Source organism: Rhinopithecus bieti, unplaced genomic scaffold (genome assembly GCF_001698545.2).
Source record: "Rhinopithecus bieti isolate Rb0 unplaced genomic scaffold, ASM169854v2 scaffold_27006, whole genome shotgun sequence".
Classification (NCBI taxonomy): domain Eukaryota; kingdom Metazoa; phylum Chordata; class Mammalia; order Primates; family Cercopithecidae; genus Rhinopithecus; species Rhinopithecus bieti.
The window spans coordinates 5,024,036-5,042,495 of record NW_016813373.1 but is presented as its reverse complement, the minus strand read 5'-3'; the positions used below and the strand labels follow the sequence as shown (position 1 = coordinate 5,042,495).

General features: G+C 38.2%; 1 protein-coding gene across 1 annotated transcript in view; it reads right to left on the bottom strand.

Annotated features, from left to right (window-relative positions):
* Positions 1-18,460, bottom strand: part of HMCN1 (hemicentin 1) — a 460,634-nt gene that overhangs the window by 28,588 nt on the left and 413,586 nt on the right. Inside the window, 8 exon segments of the mRNA XM_017848051.1 lie at positions 4,539-4,776; positions 5,600-5,721; positions 6,742-6,879; positions 7,153-7,302; positions 11,865-12,035; positions 12,207-12,377; positions 13,073-13,243; positions 13,434-13,604. Of these exon segments, the coding sequence (XP_017703540.1) occupies positions 4,539-4,776; positions 5,600-5,721; positions 6,742-6,879; positions 7,153-7,302; positions 11,865-12,035; positions 12,207-12,377; positions 13,073-13,243; positions 13,434-13,604 (1,332 nt within the window).

Here is an 18,460-nt window from a genome sequence, read left to right as displayed (position 1 = left end):
CAACAGACACATGAAAAAATGCTCATCATCACTGGCCATCAGAGAAATGCAAATCAAAACCACAATGAGATACCATCTCACACCAGTTAGAATGGCAATCATTAAAAAGTCAGGAAACAACAGGTGCTGGAGAGGATGTGGAGAAACAGGGACACTTTTACACTGTTGGTGGGATTGTAAACTAGTTCAACCATTATGGAAAACAGTATGGCAATTCCTCAAGGATCTAGAACTAGAAGTACCATATGACCCAGCCATCCCATTACTGGGTATATACCCAAAGGATGATAAATCATGCTTCTTTAAAGACACATGCACATGTATGTTTATTGCGGCACTATTCACCATAGCAAAGACTTAGAATCAACCCAAATGTCATCAGTGACAGACTGGATTAAGAAAATGTGGCACATATATACCATAGGATACTATGTAGCCATAAAAAAGGATGAGTTTGCGTCCTTTGTAGGGACATGGATGCAGCTGGAAACCATCATTCTCAGCAAACTATCGCAATAACAGAAAACCAAACACCACATGTTCTCACTCATAGGTGGGGACTGAACAATGAGATCACTTGGACTCGGGAAGGGGAACATCACACACTGGGGCCTATCATGGGGAGGGGGAAAGGGGGAGGGATTGCATTGGGAGTTATACCTGATGTAAATGACGAGTTGATGGGTGTTGACGAGTTGATGGGTGCAGCACACCAACATGGCACAAGTATACATATGTAACAAACCTGCACGGTATGCACATGTACCCTAGAACTTAAAGTATAATAATAAAAAGAAATCTATAATTATCTAAGCTTTAAATGTGTCTGCCATATATTATGCATTTTTCACGATTTAAATATATAGTGAATTGTGTAGGAATGCAGTTTTCATAAAAATTGATGGCTGATTGGACTGTTTCATTCAGAACATTACTATGAGTTGCTTAATGTTCTCCAAATAATCATACTCGGATTCAGTATATGTTTGAGTATACAACTACTTCTTTCTGTCCAAAGATTTTCATATTAAAATATGTAATGTTATGGGTTATTTTCCTTTTGTTGATTTTCATATTATAGTTAAAGTGTATTATTTTGAATTATGTTACAATTTTATTTCAAGACAGTAAAAGGCAATAAAAAATATTTGTTTATAATAATGTGTGATAACAGTAGAAACCTTGAAAAGTATAAAATTCTGGTAGTCTTGTCAAATTGAACGAACTACTGCTGAGATTTTGATGTTTTTCCTTCCAGTCAATTTTGTGAATACATACTTAGAAATTAAATTTAGGATATACAGACTGATAATTGCCAAGCTTGACTAATCATAAAAATCATTTGAAAATCCTATTAAAAATATAGGACCCCTTGGTCCCATTTCTACTAGAATTGCCAAGAAAGAGACCTGGGAATCTGTGTTTTTAATGGGTGTAAAGATTTTCTCATAATCACCCAGTGGTGGGCAACCCAGGTTTGGCTCATACAGTGCTTTTCAGTTATTATTGTCATGAACATTTCCCTTTGTTACTTGTTTACAGTGATGCTGTCAACACCTAGAACAATGTTTAGTATACAGTAGGCACTCAACAAGTATTTGTTAAATGAATAAATGAGCTAAATATTTCCTATTTCAGTGATTTTAAGTTATTATTATATAGCTGTGCCATAACTTACGTATTTGTTTCCTACTTTGAGGCTATTTATTATTTTTCTATTATAAATAACACTGGATAAAACTTCCTAAGCATTCATCTTTGGCTATTTCTGTGATTTTCATAGGACAGACTCCCAAAATGAGATAACTGAAAAGATATGAATGTTTGAAAGGCTATTGGAGACATACTGCCTTCCAGAAATGTTGAAGCAATTTATCCCCCTGCCCGCAGTGTGTAACGGTGTTCATTTCCCCATACCTCTGTAACACTAGGCAGTCATCACCCTTGTTATAGTCAGAAAATAACTCATTAATTTGCATTTCCTTGCTTACTAATGGGGGTAAACAGCTTCTTCACATTTGTCATTCTTTACTCTTTTGCGAGTTTCCCTTACGCAGTTTTCTACTGAGGATATTTGCCTCTTTCTGATTTTGAAGTGCCTTTGTATGTATTAAGGTTAATCATGGTTGTCAATAACATGTGATGCAAATATTTTTTCTTGGTGCATATTTTACCTTCTCATTTCACTTTTTTTTCTTCCCATGAAGAATTTTTAAAAATGTATTTGTAGTTAAATTTATATATTCCTTGATAATTTCTGATACTCTGGTTTGTAAAATATATACTTTATAATTAATTTTAAAAAGACATTAGATTTTAAAGATATAAAAATGAGACTGACTTATATTTGAGAGTTTTCCCGACCAGTACTTTCCAAAAGCAAGAGTGCAGACCAGATATATTAGAATCATTTAGGGTCTGTGTTAAAAATACAAACTCCTAGGCCCTACCGTGGACTTGCTAAACCAAAAATCTTTGTGGCCAGAAATCTGAACTTTCATCAGGCTCTCCAGAAGATTCTAATTTCACTGCAACCATACTCAGCTCTAGTATAGACCTAACACAATTTGCTAGTTAAGTTACCAGGAATGCAAGCTTGCCCCCTAATGGTTGCTCAAAAACAAATTGCAAGTACACAATTCTTACAATTGACAAGGACCATGACACATATATGTGATTCATAGAATCATAGTGTCCAAGGATAGTAAGGGGCCTTTAAAGGTCATACAGTGTGTTTCTTTATATTGTGGGACCCAGATCCCCCAACAAACCCACTTAAAGATGCCACAAAGACCTTTAAGCAGTTTTGGGCTTGGGAAATGTATATGATTAGGTAGAAAGTGTACATGACTTTTTAGAAATCAATTCATGTAGTTCCAGATGGTAGAAATTCACTTATTTGTGCCCAGGTATCTTTTTTTTTTAAAATTAGATGGAGTACTGAAAAAAGTAGAAACAGAAGTTAGATTTAAAAAGCAGGTATTTGGGAGGCTGAGACGGGCGGATCACGAGGTCAGGAGATCGAGACCATCCTGGCTAACACGGTGCAACCCCGTCTCTACTGAAAATACAAAAAATTAGCCGGGCATGGTGGCGGGCACCTGTAGTCCCAGCTACTTGGGAGGCTGGAACAGGAGAATGGCGTAAACCCGGGAGGCGGAGCTTGCAGTGAGCCGAGATCGCACCACCGCACTCCAGCCTGGGTGAGGAGCGAAACTCCATCTCAAAAAACAAACAAAAAACCCCGGCATAATTAGGGAAAGAAAATGTAACCCCTCATTCTGGTAGCTCGTTTCTTTTGTTCAAGTGGCATGGCATGCATGGCAATAGTAAAAGGTACTGATGAAAGCAAGAGTAAACACTGAAAATAAATTTTTAGCATATCTGCTAAACATGATGAAATGGTGGTTTAAAATTTACTTGGCTCTATTTTAGGAAAGATGGCACACAGGAAAACACATTCACAAGGTCAATGTGAATCTTTTTAAGTAAACTCATGGGAGCCTAAAGTTCAATGTTAAAGTCACATAAACATTTAATGTCTAACATGACTACATACAAGAATCATCCCAGCATTAAAACCCCACAGAATATGGAATGTTAATTGCTGTGGTGGCTCTTATGACTGAAAAGGGAATCTCAGGAGACAGACACATCAAAGAACCACATAGCACAGATGGACTGCTTAGATCAAGGGTTGCAGAACCATGCTTGGAAAATGAAAAGCAATTAAAAAATCATAACTTCCAGGAACAAGAAATGACAGCTAGAATCCTGATTATCGCTGCATAGTTTTAAAAAGCTGCTTTTAAAATATAGAAATTATTTTTGACTAGTTTAAGACACACCTTTGTATTATGTTTCAGGAATTTAAAAAATTTCTTGACAAATTCAAAACAATAACAAATGGATTTTATTATCTGAAGAAAAGCATTTGTACACGTTTTCTTTTTTTGGAGATGGAGTTTTGCTCTTTGTTTGTACAGGCTGGAGTGCAGTGGGCATGATCTCGGCGCTTCACTGCAAAAAAAACCTCTTTTGCCTCCTGGCGTTCAAACAATTCTGCCTCAGCCTCTCTGGTAGCTTGACACCGCCACCAACGCCTTGGCTACTTTTTTTTTTTTTTTTTTTGTTAGTAAGGAGATGGTAGTTTTTAACCATGTTGGCCCAGGCTGTCTGGAACTCTCCTAAACCTCAGGTGATCCGCCCGCCTCTGCCTCCCAAACTGCTGGGATTACAGGCGTGAGCCACTGCACCCCGCCATATTATGTTTTTAACCCTCTCTGCACATATGGAATAGAACAACAGCAACCCCACTGTGTAGTGTGAAGAAGTATATTAGTAAAATAAATGTACTAGAACTCCAGTTGGGTTGGCTTTTCCATAGGGCTTTACTTAACAAAAAAGCATAGACAACACACATGAAAAACCTGATATCATCATGTTAGATGTAAGCCTCCATGTCCTTATTTTGAATTTTTTTTTAACCATTGAGATTGGATGGCATAAAGATACAGATTTTCTTTTAATCAAATTACCTTTGGATATTGAAGCATGAATTTTAAAACCCAGTGTCTCCTCTAACTGGTTATAGTCAGATTCGACAGAGGATGCATGAAGTGTTTCAACCAAGAAAGGCATTCTTCCCTGTGCCTGATCATAGAAAACGGTGTGGTTCCATGTGTATGGGATGCTGATGCCATCAATGGTGAACAGCCGGGTTGAGTAGGCGTACAGCTGCCCAGGACCTGTTTGAATGTAGTCCTCTGTGTAATCCTAAGGAGAACAATGTGGATTTGAAGATCAATATGGCTCATACTAATTTTTTGTCCCCTTAAGGGGGCTATGAAATGCAGAATGAGGGGGGGAAAAAGGATTAGGAGCTAAAATATACACATCATGATGATGGTAAACATTTAATATGTGTTAACTCTTTTAATCCTATCAACAATTCTATAAGGTAGCTTTAAATATCCATAGTTTGCAGACTAGAAAACTAAGTTTGTAGAAATTAAGCAACTTTCTTATGACATTGCTAGAAAGTGGTGGAATGAGGATCTGAATGTGGATCTGCTTGGCATCAAACCTTATGTTCTTTTATTTATTGCCTCCTTCATGAGAAAAATTGTATAGTAATTGTACAGTAGTGTTCAGGAAATAACATAAGGTTTGAACTCTTTAATTATAACATAGTTGTTTCATAATTTTGCTGTCATAAATTTCAGTTTAATAAGAGACTCAAAGATAAAGATGTGAAAGGGTGATTGTTAGCCTTTAATTTCTGAAATATTTCGTGGATGATACACAAAAACGTTTATGCAATAATTACTATCATCTTTGTTTAAAGAAAATTAAACAAATGCCTTGTATCAAGTATTTGATCTTGGTCCTGATAGGGAGGGTGGTAAAACCATTAAGAGAGTTTGTAAAAACTTGTCCCTGAAGATTTTTAAACAAAGATCAGATAGCTACTTAAAGCCTTAGTAGTTTGGACATTTTCCCCCCACAAAGTGGACAAGTTATCTGTGCTCATTCTATGGACCTTTCACTCATACTCATCATTAATAAGCAGCAAAGACAAGTTATCCTGGCATTTTACCTTTACAGTGACTTCAGCAGGTGACTGAAGCTGTAGGACATAGCCACTCACAACGATATCTAGCAGCAAGGCACCATCGGAATCCAAGCCCCGGGCAATATGAGTCATCCGCAAGATTTCTCCTGGGAATTACAAGACATTCATTTTGACAGCAAAAAAAAAAAAAAAAAAAAAAAAAAAAAAAAAAGGTTTCTGGAAGTACAGAACAGATTTACCTTACATACTGGTTCAGCTATGCTATTTGAGTTCCAACTTGAATAAGTATAGGTGATGAGAACTGAATTAGCACTTAGCCCCCCAATTCAAGAGTTAGGTTTATTGAATTCAGTTTCTTTTAACATTTCTTTTCATGTAGCAAAAATGTGGCATATGGTTATACAAATTTCATACTTTAAATTCACAGGCAATAACAAAGCAGCCTTATAAAAATGAATTGTCTGTGACTGGCAAAAACCACTAGTCTGGCCACAGTGCTTTGTTCTTTCTGATGCTTCTAAAAGTAACAAAGGACATCTCAGTAAGTGGATGCCCATGAAAAGATCCAATTGTCTTCTCCACTGATTAAATGTTGATTAAAGATAAGCCCCTCTTCCTTAAAGGTCGCTGCTATTGAGGCTGACCAACTGTGAAGAGGCTTGAAATGGAGCTCTCTAAACATCTGTATGTACATGGAAAGGTCATGAATAGCTAACCCATATTCCTTAAGACTAGGGATAAGTGAAAAGCCTTTAGGTTTGTTTGTTTTGTTTCGATCGTTTTCATAAAGAATTGCTATAAAGTATCCTAATTGGATCTTGGTTTAAAGACAAAGGTCTTTAATTAATAACAGTAACTCATTTTCCTTCTTTGTTTGGTCTTTAAAATCCTCTCTAAGGATTTAAAGAGAAAATATTTTAAAAGAGAAGAAAGGAGGAGAGGAGAAAACTTTTAGGGTATAAAATGACTGCTTGAGAACACATGGCCTCTTATGATCTTATGTTAGTACAAGTTTACAGCAAAATATGAAATTTCTTTTATATCACTTATGATAAGATTGCATCCAAACGTTTCAAATTATTCTCTGTGAACATGTATTTTTCTTAACCACCAATCTTTATGGTACTTTTTATAGTAATAGAATATTAAATTCAGCTAACACTAACCAGTTGCAAATTCCACTTGAGTTTCTCTTTTGAAGACTGCATTGGTGAGGGTAAAGCCATTGACTGCTTCTCCTATTTCCTTTGCTGTTGTCCAATAAATGGGATTTAGAATAGAAACGATCTTTCTCATTGCTGAACCTAAAGAGAAAAGGATAAATAAGGTGATAGCAAAATTTTACAGTCTATTTTATTGTCTTCATAGCACATTATTCACAAGGATGAATTCTAAATAATGTTGAATACCAGAAACAAATACCAGTACCTCATGTATCTTTAAAAGCTTACCATTGGAATAGAGCTAAGGATTATTATACTTATGACTTAGTAGTAGCATTCTCTAGAACTTTAAATGGAAGTAATAATAAAGAATAATATATGTTTTTAAAAAGACGCTTATAAGCAAAGACTTACCAAGACTACGAGGTACATTGGTAATTTTGGCACGTATTATTCTGGTATCAGAGTTAGGGCTATCAGTTATTGTGGCATTAAGGAAAGCAATTCCAAATTCAACATCATTAATATTTCCAATAACACTTCCTCTGGCTCGCTGGGGCCCACCTATTGGGGGAAAAAAAAACATTCCTGGATAAGGATGCAATTTCATCAACATTACGTGGGAGAAAAGAAGGCCAGTATTCAGAGATGCTACAAATCTTTTCTTAGACATCAAAAAGGTCATACGACATCTGAATTTAATAGTGAAATAAATAAGCTTTTAAAACATTCTACTTTCACATAACACCCATCATCCCCCATAAATCTAGGATCCTTCTAATCTGTGCACATCATAGTGTTATTAATATTTCATAAGCCAAAGAATACAATCAGTGTCCAGTTCCCAAACTAAAAATAAAGAATGTGTTGGTGGTGGTGATGAAATGACAATGAGAGTTTATTGAGCATGTTATGCATGATGGTAAACATTTAATATGTGTTAACTCTTTTAATCCTATCAACAATTCTATAAGGTAGCTTTAAACAGCCATAGTTTGCAGACTAGAAAAATAAGTTTGTAGAAATTAAGCAACTTTCTCATCATTACATTGCTAGAAAGTGGTGGAATGTGGATCTGCTTGGCATCAAACCCTATGTTCTTTTATTTATTGCCTCCTTCATGAGAACATCCAGGAAAAGGAGAGACTTCATCAACAAAACAGCTTCTAGGCCACTGCCAATGTAAACATGGATTATCTAAGGACATTATTCAGTCTTGGGTTTTAGATTGAGGGTTTATCAAGTTCTTCATATTACAAATATATTGAAAGATGCTTAACTTGAGAGAGATTGTGCTTTTGCTAGTGCTATAAAATTCATACCAAGGTAATCTGGTTGCAAAACAATTATTTTTAAAAAAGGGCCTCAACATTAATTTCATGACTTCTTTCTATTCAACAAAAGTATTGGTGACTAGTATAGAATAGGTGGTTAATGAATGTTTCTCAAAATGAATTTCATGCTTTGACAAGAGAGGGCAACATACTGGGGAGTAGCTGATAGTCAAATTCATAAATATTCATTATCTGATGTCTTTTAATTAAATACATTTTAAAGCAATTACTAGGAATTTCAGACACTATTATCATGTACAAGCATATTTAGTTTTATCATACTTTGCTTTGTTGCTCTTTGCAGACACTGTATTTTTACAAATTGAAGGTTTGTGGCAACCCTGTGATGAAAAAGTCTACCAGTGCCATTTTTGCAACAGCCTTTGCTCACTTTGTGTTCCTGTGTCACATTTTGGTAATGTTGCAATATTTCAAATTATTATTATCTCTTAGGGTGTCCTGTGATCAGTGATCTTGAATGTTACTATTGTAGTTGTTCTGGGGTTTCATGAACCGTGCCCATATGAGACGGTGAACTTAATGTTTTGTGTGTTCTGACTGCTCCATCGACCACCAGTTATTCCCCTGACTCTCTTCCTCTCCACAAGCCTCCTTATTCTCTGAGACACAATATTGAAACTAGGCCAATTATTCACCCTACAATGGTCTCTAAGTGTTCAAGTGAAAGAAAGAGTCTCATGTCTCTCATTTTAAATCAAAATTTGGAAATGGTTAAGCTTAGTAAGGGGCAGGCATGTAGAAAATTGATGTAGGTCAAAAGCTAGGCCTCTTGCACCAAAGAGTTAGCCAAGTTGTGAATGCAAAGGAAGAAGTCTTGAAGAAAATAAAAAGTGCTACTCCAGTGAACACACAAATAAGAAAGTGAAACAACCTTATTTTTTATGTGGAGGAAGTCTGAGTGATTTGAATAAAAGATCAGACCAGTCACAATGTTCCCTTAAGCCAAAGCCCAATCCAGAGTAAGGCCCTAACTCTCTTTAGTTCCATGAAGCTTGAGGTAGATGAAGAAGCTGCAGAAGACAAGAGGCTTAAGGACAGAAGCCATTTAAGTAACATAAAAGTGCAAGGTAGAACAGCACAAGCTGATGTAGAAACTGGAGCAAATTATTCAGAGGTAGCTAGGTCATTGATAAAGATGGCTACACTAAACTACAGATTTTCAATTTAGACAAAACAGCCTTCTCTTGGAAGAAGATGCCGGTTAGGAAGAGGTGAAATCAGTGCCTAGCTTCAAAGCTCCAAAGAACAAGCTGACTGTCTTGTTAAGGGCTTATGCAATTGGTGACTTTAAGTTGAGGTCAATCAATGCTCATTGTGAAAATCCTAGGGCCCATAAGAATTGTGCTAAATCTACTCTGCCTCTGTGCTATAAATGAAACAAAGCCTGGAGGACAGCATATCTGTTTATAGCATGGTTTACTGAATATTTTAAAGCCCACTTTTGAGACCTAACGCTCAGGAAAAAAAAAAAAAAAGATTCCTTTCAAAGTATTACTGCCCACTGACAATGTGAATATTCACTGCAGAGGTCTAATGGAGATGTACAAGGAGAGAAATGTTGCTTTCATGCCTAATACAGCATCCATTCTGCAGCCATGGATCAAGGAGTAATGTTGACTTTCAGGACTTATTATTTAAGAAATACATTTTATAGGCCAGATGCTGGTAGCTCCCGCCTGTAACCCCAACACTTTGGGAGGCTGAGGCTGGTGTATCACTTGAGGAAAGGAGTTCGAGACCATCCTGGCCAACATGGTGAAACCCTGTCTCTACTAAAAAAAAAATAGAAAACATTAGCTGTGCATGGTGGTGGATACTTGTAATCACTTGGAGGCTGAGATGAGAATCGCTTGAACCCAGGAGCCAGAGGTTGCAGTGAGCTGAGATCACGTTACTGCATTCGAGCCTGGGCAATAAAGTATTTTAAAATTAAGGTATGTGTATTGTTTTTTAGACATGATGCTATTGGATAATTAATAGTACTACAGAATAGTGCAAACATAACACTTATATGCACTGGGAAACCAAAACATTGATGTGACTTGCTCTATTGCAATATTCACTTCCTTGTGGTGGTCTAAAACTGAATCAGCAATATGTCTGAGGTATGCTTGTATTATATATTGGAGAGAAATACAACTGTATTCAGCCTCAGAAAAATCAGTAAGTACGGTACTTTACGTTTTAATTTACACTACTTTTATTATTAATACTGAGAAAACATCTTTTCATGTTGATTCAGCCTTCATGGTCCATACTACATTCATTTGTTTACCACAAATTAAAGAAAAAAAAAAAGACATGAAGCCTGCCTTCATAGAGCTTATGTCTGAATTGGGGAGAAAAACAATCTAAATCCCACAAATAAAAGTAAGGTTGAAATGCATTACTATCTACTATTTAGAGAAGCTTGAGAAGGAAGTAAAAATAAAGAAGAAACCTAAAGAAAGTTTTAAGTCTTAACTAAGCCAGGGAGGGCAGAAGGGCTTTCTGGGTAGGGAAGGAATGTGTGTCACTCTTTTGTGGGTTAGTGGCTTGCTACATCTGAGAGGGCAAAAGCAGCAGAAAGTGTAGAGAGTAATGGAAACCATGCTGCAAGATGATGCAGGAACGTAGAGAGCCAGTCAGGGCCAGTAGGCCATTTTGGTTCTTATCCTTAGTCCTAAGCAGGGAGAAAGGGGAGTATTAGGACCACTAATTTACTTAGCTCTCCAGGTCATTGCTGACATTTTGACCCTGGTTCTGTAGTCTCATAGAGGGACTTGAGTCCCAGTGCTCAAAAGACTCCTAGTTCTGATTACCTGGCTGGGATCCCTGAAATCCTCTGCCAGACTCTGCAACACAAACTGTCAACCTATTTGGAATTCCTGATGCCACTGGGGCCTTGCTACTAACAAAAGCTGAGCTACAAAGTACATCAACTGAAGCTGACACCATGCCTCAGTTGGAGCCTCAAAGTCCTTGTTAGTTAGTCAATATGTTGAACAGTTGTTGATGGTAGTAGACCCATCAACTTCCTTTAGCTTGTTAGATCCTATACATTTTTAAATGTAAATCTCTCTCACTCTGTCAAATGATCTTGATTTTTCAGGAACTTTTATTTCTAAGAAAACCTTAAAGCTTTGGAAAGTCTAATTGATATCTTGACACTTCAACAATATAAAACTGTTATTGTTGGTCTTCTTATAACCTTTAGAAGCCTGCCTGCTGAGACAAGGTATTTAGTATTAGCTACCATTTCTTGGAATCCCAGCAAACTCTAAGGCCCATGAGTTATAGACTTCTGAATTTTTACATCAGTTGCTAGATGCGATGCATGATTCAGGATGAACTTCATACTTGAACTCCCCTTATTCTTTCTCCTAGGACTGAACTGATTCTTTCTTTACTTCCTATACACTCATGTCCTTCAAATTCCCATCCACAGATGAACAGCCTCCAATTGTGGCTTTTTTTTTTTAGATATTTAACCACTGCCCCACCTTACTTTCAGTCTGGAGTCTCAGCCCATTTTTCCCCACTCTGCCTCACCCTTTTTCCTGTGAAGGCCAGGACTATATCCTTTTACCAGAAAGCCTGGAAAGGCAAAAGCAGAGGCTAGAACCCAGCCTTGAGTTGATACAGAACTGTACCAATTAAGAGCAAGAAAGCACTTTTTTTTTTTTCTAAATCCTCCTCTCAGGGTTGGCAGTGTTTTGTAATTTGTGGCACCTTTCTCTAATTTGCACAAAGGCTCTAAATGTGCTACCAAAGTCCAATTTAGTTGCTTACCTGGACATGCTTGTACATTGCACCTGGTCACCTGAGTAGTGTCTCCGGGACAGGGACGGCCACCTTTAGCTGGCACAGGGTGGTCACACAGCCGCTTCCGAGTCTTTTCACCTCCTCCACAGGAGGCAGAGCACTGGCTCCAACTATGCCAGCTTCCCCAGCTTCCATCCACTGTGAACAAGAATGGAATGGTCACTGTTAACAAATTGGCTTCAAAATCTACACTTGGGGGGCTCCTGCCTATACAACTTTCATTTTAAGGTCTGGAGCAATAGGGCTGCTACAATGAGCACTAAATTAAATGCTTTACTTATTCAACTGCCAGAAATCAAGTCGACTCACCAGGACACATGTCAGTGTTGCACCTCTGGATCTGGGAGTCTGGTCCCCCACAAGTTCTTCCCCCATTGGAGGGACGAGGGTTGTCACATGTGCGGTACCGCCGCATCTGCCCTCCATTACACGTCCGGCTGCATGTTCCCCAGCCACTCCAAGGACTCCAGTTACCATGGGCTACAAGACAATAATCTGAGATGAAAACAGAGCCCCTAAAATGAGAAGTGGTCAACAATGACATTCATCCAAAAAGTATTAAAAAAGTCTCTTCTCAGCACCTGAAACAAAACATACAAGTCTCTAAATAGGCAACTTCCCAAGGAAGACAGTTTAGCTTCAGTTTTGGCTAGAAACTGTGTATACATTCCTGTATTTGTGTGATTCCATTTAACAGATATTTACTGAGTCTTAAAATATTCCAGGAGCTGGAGGGTATAAATGAGACAGGGTCTCTGCTTTTGATGAGCCAAGACTTGTAAAATTCAGGATACAATGTAACTCGGATTTCCAGATATCAAATTGCTGCAAAGGTCTAAAAATCCAGCTTGATGACTGAATTAAGGCAGAGAGCTGACTGCTTGCCTTCATAAAAGACTCGTAAGCATCATGAAGAGTTAGCATGCAGAGGTGCTCTCATTCTTATACTCTGGGGCTACTCCTATACAGAGCAAGTGAAATAGGACACAGCTCCTGTCCCTATGAATCGAAAACATCTATGATATTACACAGACACGACAGCAACCTTATAACATTCTGACATCCCAAACCAAAGGCTGAAGAACCAAGTAACAGAATATTACAACTTTAAGGAATTAAGGTCATAATGAAACTTTATGAAAGTATAATGTTGACTCACTATTTCCAACACTCACTTGGGCAAGGGTCACTATTGCAAAAATCACTCTGGACATCACTCCCTTCACATTTCCTTCCTCCATACTGGGGCACAGGGTCGGAGCAGTCCCTTGTTCTCTGTCTGGCGCCTCCTCCACACGACACAGAACAGGCACTCCAACTGGCCCAAGTTGCCCACTTGCCATCAACTGGAATAAGGGAAAAATGTACATGCTTTCTTACTACCTAGAAACCATCATGTTACACTCTGGGCATTGTTAGCTTGAGAGATGTACTTGTGGGCCGAGTTAGAATGGGATAGATTCTTGTTGACACACTACCTTGATAAGATAGGTAGATGTTAATTTGTTAAAGGTATAAACAGTGTATTTCTCTTACTTGGACAATGTCTTTCATTGCACACTTGCATCTGCATTTCTGCTCCATCACAGTAGGACCCACCCAGTGCTGGTGGTGGGTTATTACAAAGTCTTGCTCTTGTCTGAGCACCTTTCCCACAACTTCCACTGCATGTTCCCCAAGGCTGCCAAGTGCTCCATGCTCCATGAACTACAAATGCCCCAAAAGACAGTTTCAAGTCACAGAACCATGCTTGTTTAAAACCAAAATTATATAAATAAACTCAGTAATGAGCTAATTAGCCCACAATCTAAGAGAATTGAAACTGAACCAAACAAAACATAACAAATGATGATCTTTCTCCTTCTGGTTAGATTTTCAGAGGAATTTATGTCTATAGGGAAATTCAGAAGGCTTATCTGATGCCAAAATAAATGCTTAAAATCACCCAAAGGAGCTATTTTATTACAATTAAATTTACTCAAACTACCATATATAAATACAGTCTGAGTGTTTAAACCATAGCTAAGTATTTGTCTGTGCTCTTTGCTCTGGAGAAAGTGGAAAGAACTGGGAGCTTGGGAACAAGGCTGTATAACAGATTGAGATGTGGTTATGGATAATACAAATATTTCCACAAAGATAATTTGGACCCTAGACAGCGAGACCACATCCTTAAGCCTGATTCAGCTTCATATCTACATATGTACTTGGATTTTTCAACAACATGATGATTTGCACAGCTGTAATTCTTTGGAAAACTTTCTCCATTACATGTGTTCATGAATTAAAGTTCTGAATAACATACTAACCTTCCTAAACAACATAAAAAGCTGACCAGTAGTTTCCAAGGAGTGATATTAGGGCCTTCCTTTTGGTAACTAACACATTACACCATTGGACCACAGAGTGAAACAACCTTATGTTTTACCAGGTACATGGACTGAGATTCAACATTATGGCTTTCCTTATATACAAGTGAATACTAGGTCATATTTTTGTTTTCAGGGAACTTTCTAGATATGGAGCTCATAAAGTATGTCTCGTGGTCACCTGGTTTAACCAAAATATGAGCAAAAATAAGAGCCTGAAAGACTAAGTGTAAATATTCTCCAGAACAAGTTGAAAACCACGTAATGAAACTCATTTGTCTGCTTTGGTTAGAAAAATATTTTAAAATGCATGTTACTGTTTCTTATAATTAACAGGTTTCTGACTGAGTTGACTAATTATCCTTGTGCTTTGTAGACAAAAACATAGTCACACAAATCTATTTTAGCCAAGAAGAATTTGCACTAAAAAGTATTTGGCTAAACCTCAGAGGAAAGAAGAAAGCCTTTAAATATATGGCAGATATTCAAAACTACTTCTGTATTAATTCAGGCTGTGGATGCTCATAGCCCTCAAATATAGACTATATGATTTCAAAAATTCTGAGGTTCCAACTATTTTAATACATTTTATTTTCAAGACTGTTGGTTAACAAAAGTCCCAACTTCTTATACTATAATGCCATTTAATATAGATGCATTTTAATTGGAGGGCTAACAATTGGGTAACATTTATTCATTTCTGTGTCATTTCTATTACATATAATTACAGGTTTTCAGCTAAAGACTTTATTTTTATTTTTTAACCAATATGGAAAATCCTAACTAGAATTGGACTTCATGACACAAAATGTTGTAGAGTTCAAGTGTTCCTTTTATAAGAATGGAATGACAGCAAGAAAAAAGGAAGAATGATAACATAAACCGGAGAAGGCATAAAACATCATGCTATCTAGATGATGCAAAAAAACAAGAACTAAAAACACAAATACCACAAATACCATTTGACCCTGCAATCCCACTATTGGGCATATGCCCAAAGCAATATAAATTGTTCTGCCATAAAGACACATGCACGTGTGTGTTCATTAAGCACTATTTACAACAGTAAAGACAGAAGCAACCAAAACACCAAACAACAGTAGACTGGATAAAGAAAATGTGGTATCTATACACCATGGAATACTATGCAGCCATAAAAAAGAATGAGATCACGTCCTCTGGAGGAACAGGGATGGAACTAGAGGTCAGTATCCTTAGCAAAGTAACTCAGGAACAGAAAACCAAATACCACATGTTCTTACTTACAAATGGGAGCTAAATAATGAGAACACATGGCAGAAAGAGGGGAACAACAAACACTGGGGCCTACTTGAGGGAGGAGGGTGGAAGGAGGAAGAGATTTAGAAAAATAAACTGTTGGATACTATGCTTAGTACCCAGGTGACAAAATAATCTGTACATCAAATCCCTGAGTCATAAGTTTACCTATATAACAAACCTGAACATGTACCTCTGAAACTAAAATGAAAGTTAAAAAAAACTACAGAGGGATTAGTAGGTAAGAAACATGCAAAATCTTATAACTGAATTTGTTACACTGTGTTGCAGTTTTAATTATGGAAGGGTAGAGGAGCACAATGCTAGGGGCGGGGTCTCCAGGCAGACACTCTGGGCCTGAATAACTATTCTGCCCTTAGAGGCCATGCAATCCTGACAAGTGACTTGGCTTCTGTGTGCCTAGTTTCATCATCTGCAATATGCAAATAATAAAATAATTTATTAGAGTTGAGGTGAGCAATGAATTTGTAGAAGAAAAGTGCTTGGAACAGTACAGGACACATAGGAAATCCTACATAAAAGTGTAAGCTAGGAGCTATGATGAGCTTTGTTCAAAGTTCTCAACAATTTTCAGACAGACACTTGAAAAAATGCTCATTCTTTAATCTGTAGCTATATATGTATTTTAATGACAATGATTCTCAAATGTCAGGATAGGCCATCCCCAAATCTATCAATCTTGAAAAAAGATTTGCAGTTCAAAAACACTCTTCTAACTGGGGCAGGGAAAGTACAAAATAAGTTTGAAGTAACTATTTGTACCAGAAAGTAAGGAAATACTTAAAGAATCATGAGGACATCTCAAGAGAATACAGAAGCCAGCCGGGACAGGCCTTCCTCCACTAACCTATTCTAGGATAATGTGAACATCACAATAAATAATGACAGTGTATGATAAACCAGGGGTCCTCAATCCCATGGGCCATGGATTGCTTGGCAAGTGAGCAAAGCTTCATCTGTATTTACAGCTACCACCCACTGCTAACATTACCATGAACTCCATCTCCTGTCAGATCAGCAGTGGCATTAGAGTCTCATAGCATGAATCCTATTGTGAACTATGCATATGAGGGATCTATGTTGTGTGCTCCTTATGAGAATCTAATGCCTGATAATCTGTCACTGTCCCCCATCAACCCCGAAAAGGACCTTCTAGTTGCAGTAAAACAAGCTCAGGGCTTCCACTGATTCTACATTATGGTGAGTTGTATAATTATTTCATTGTATATAAAATCCACAATAAATATAATGTGCTTGAATCATCCTGAAGCCATCCCCCCCAACCCTTGATCTGTAGAAAAATTGTCTTCCACAAAACCAGTCCCTGGTGCCAAAAAGGTTGGGTTCCACTGTGATAACCCATTGAATAATACCTGAGTCCTTATTGATATAAATCAAAAAGTAAAGAAACGAGAAAGTTCTTGACAGAGGTCAATAACAGATATGGAAGATAATGATGGAGTTAGAAAATAGCTATTTTGCAAAAATCACAGTAATAACTGATTCAAGCAGAAACCAGAAATGGATGCTAAAACTAGTGGGTGAAAGGTTGATAAGATGTTTATATAGTCTCCAAGTTTCCCTACAAAATACTTAGAAGTAAAAATAGTAACTATGCAATGACAGACACCACCTTAAACAAGTAAAGAAAGGTAAAATCACCAGTATGGGACAAACTGACATGTTGTGCCTTCTGAAATGATGCACTGAGAAGGACACAAAATCACTTCTGTAGTGTTCCTGCCAAAATGCAAAATCTACATGTAATCATGAGAAAATGTTAGGCAAATCCAAATTGAATTGTCTTCTCTAAAATGGTTGGCCTGTACATTAAAAAATATTAAGTTCTAGGGGTGTGCCCAAGATGGCCGAATAGGAACAGCTCCAGCCTCCAACTCCCAGCATGAGCGACACAGAAGACGGGTGATTTCTGCATTTTCAGCTGAGGTACTGGGTTCATCTCAGTGGGTCTTGTTGGACAGTTGACGCTGGTCTGTGGGTGCAGCCCGACCAGTGAGAGCTGAAGCAGGGTGAGGCATTGCCTTACCTGGGAAGCACAAGGGTGAAGGGAATTCCTTTTTCTAGCCAAAGGAAATTAAGACACACAACACCTGGAAAATCGGGTAACTCTCACCCTAATACCATGCTTTACCAAGGGTCTTAGCAAACGGCACACCAGGAGATTATATCCCACACCTGGCCCAGAGGGTCCCACGCCCATGGAGCCTCCCTCTATTGCTAGCATAGCAGTCTGAGATCTAACTGCAAGGTGGCAGCGAGGCTGGGGGAGGGGTGCTGCCATTGCTGAGGCTTAAGTAGATAAAGCCACTGGGAAGCTCAAATTGGGTGGAGCCCACCACAGCTCAAGGAGGCTGGCGTGCCTCTGTAGACTCCTCCTCTAGGGACAGGTTATAGCTAAACAAAAGCAGCAGAAACCTTGGCAGAGGTAAATTCCCCATCTGACAGCTTTGAAGAGAGCAGTGGATCTCCCAAACGGAGGTTGAGATCTGAGAACAACTGACAGACTGCCTGCTCAAGTGGGTCCCTGACCCCTGAGTAGCCTAACTGGGAGACATCCTCAAATAGGTGCAGACCGACACCTCACAACTCACACAGTGGGGTACACACATGAGACGAAGCTTCCAGAGCAAGAATCAGACAGCAACACTTGCTGTTCAGCAATATTCTATCTTCTGCAGCCTCCACTGCTGATACCCAGGCAAACAGGGTCTGGAGTGGACCTCAAGCAAACTCCAACAGAACTGCAGCTGAAGGTCCTGATTGTTAGAGGGAAAACTAACAAACAGAAAGGACACCCACACCAAAACCCCATCAGTACGTCACCATCATCAAAGACCAAAGGCAGATAAAACCACAAAGATGGGGAAAAAGCAG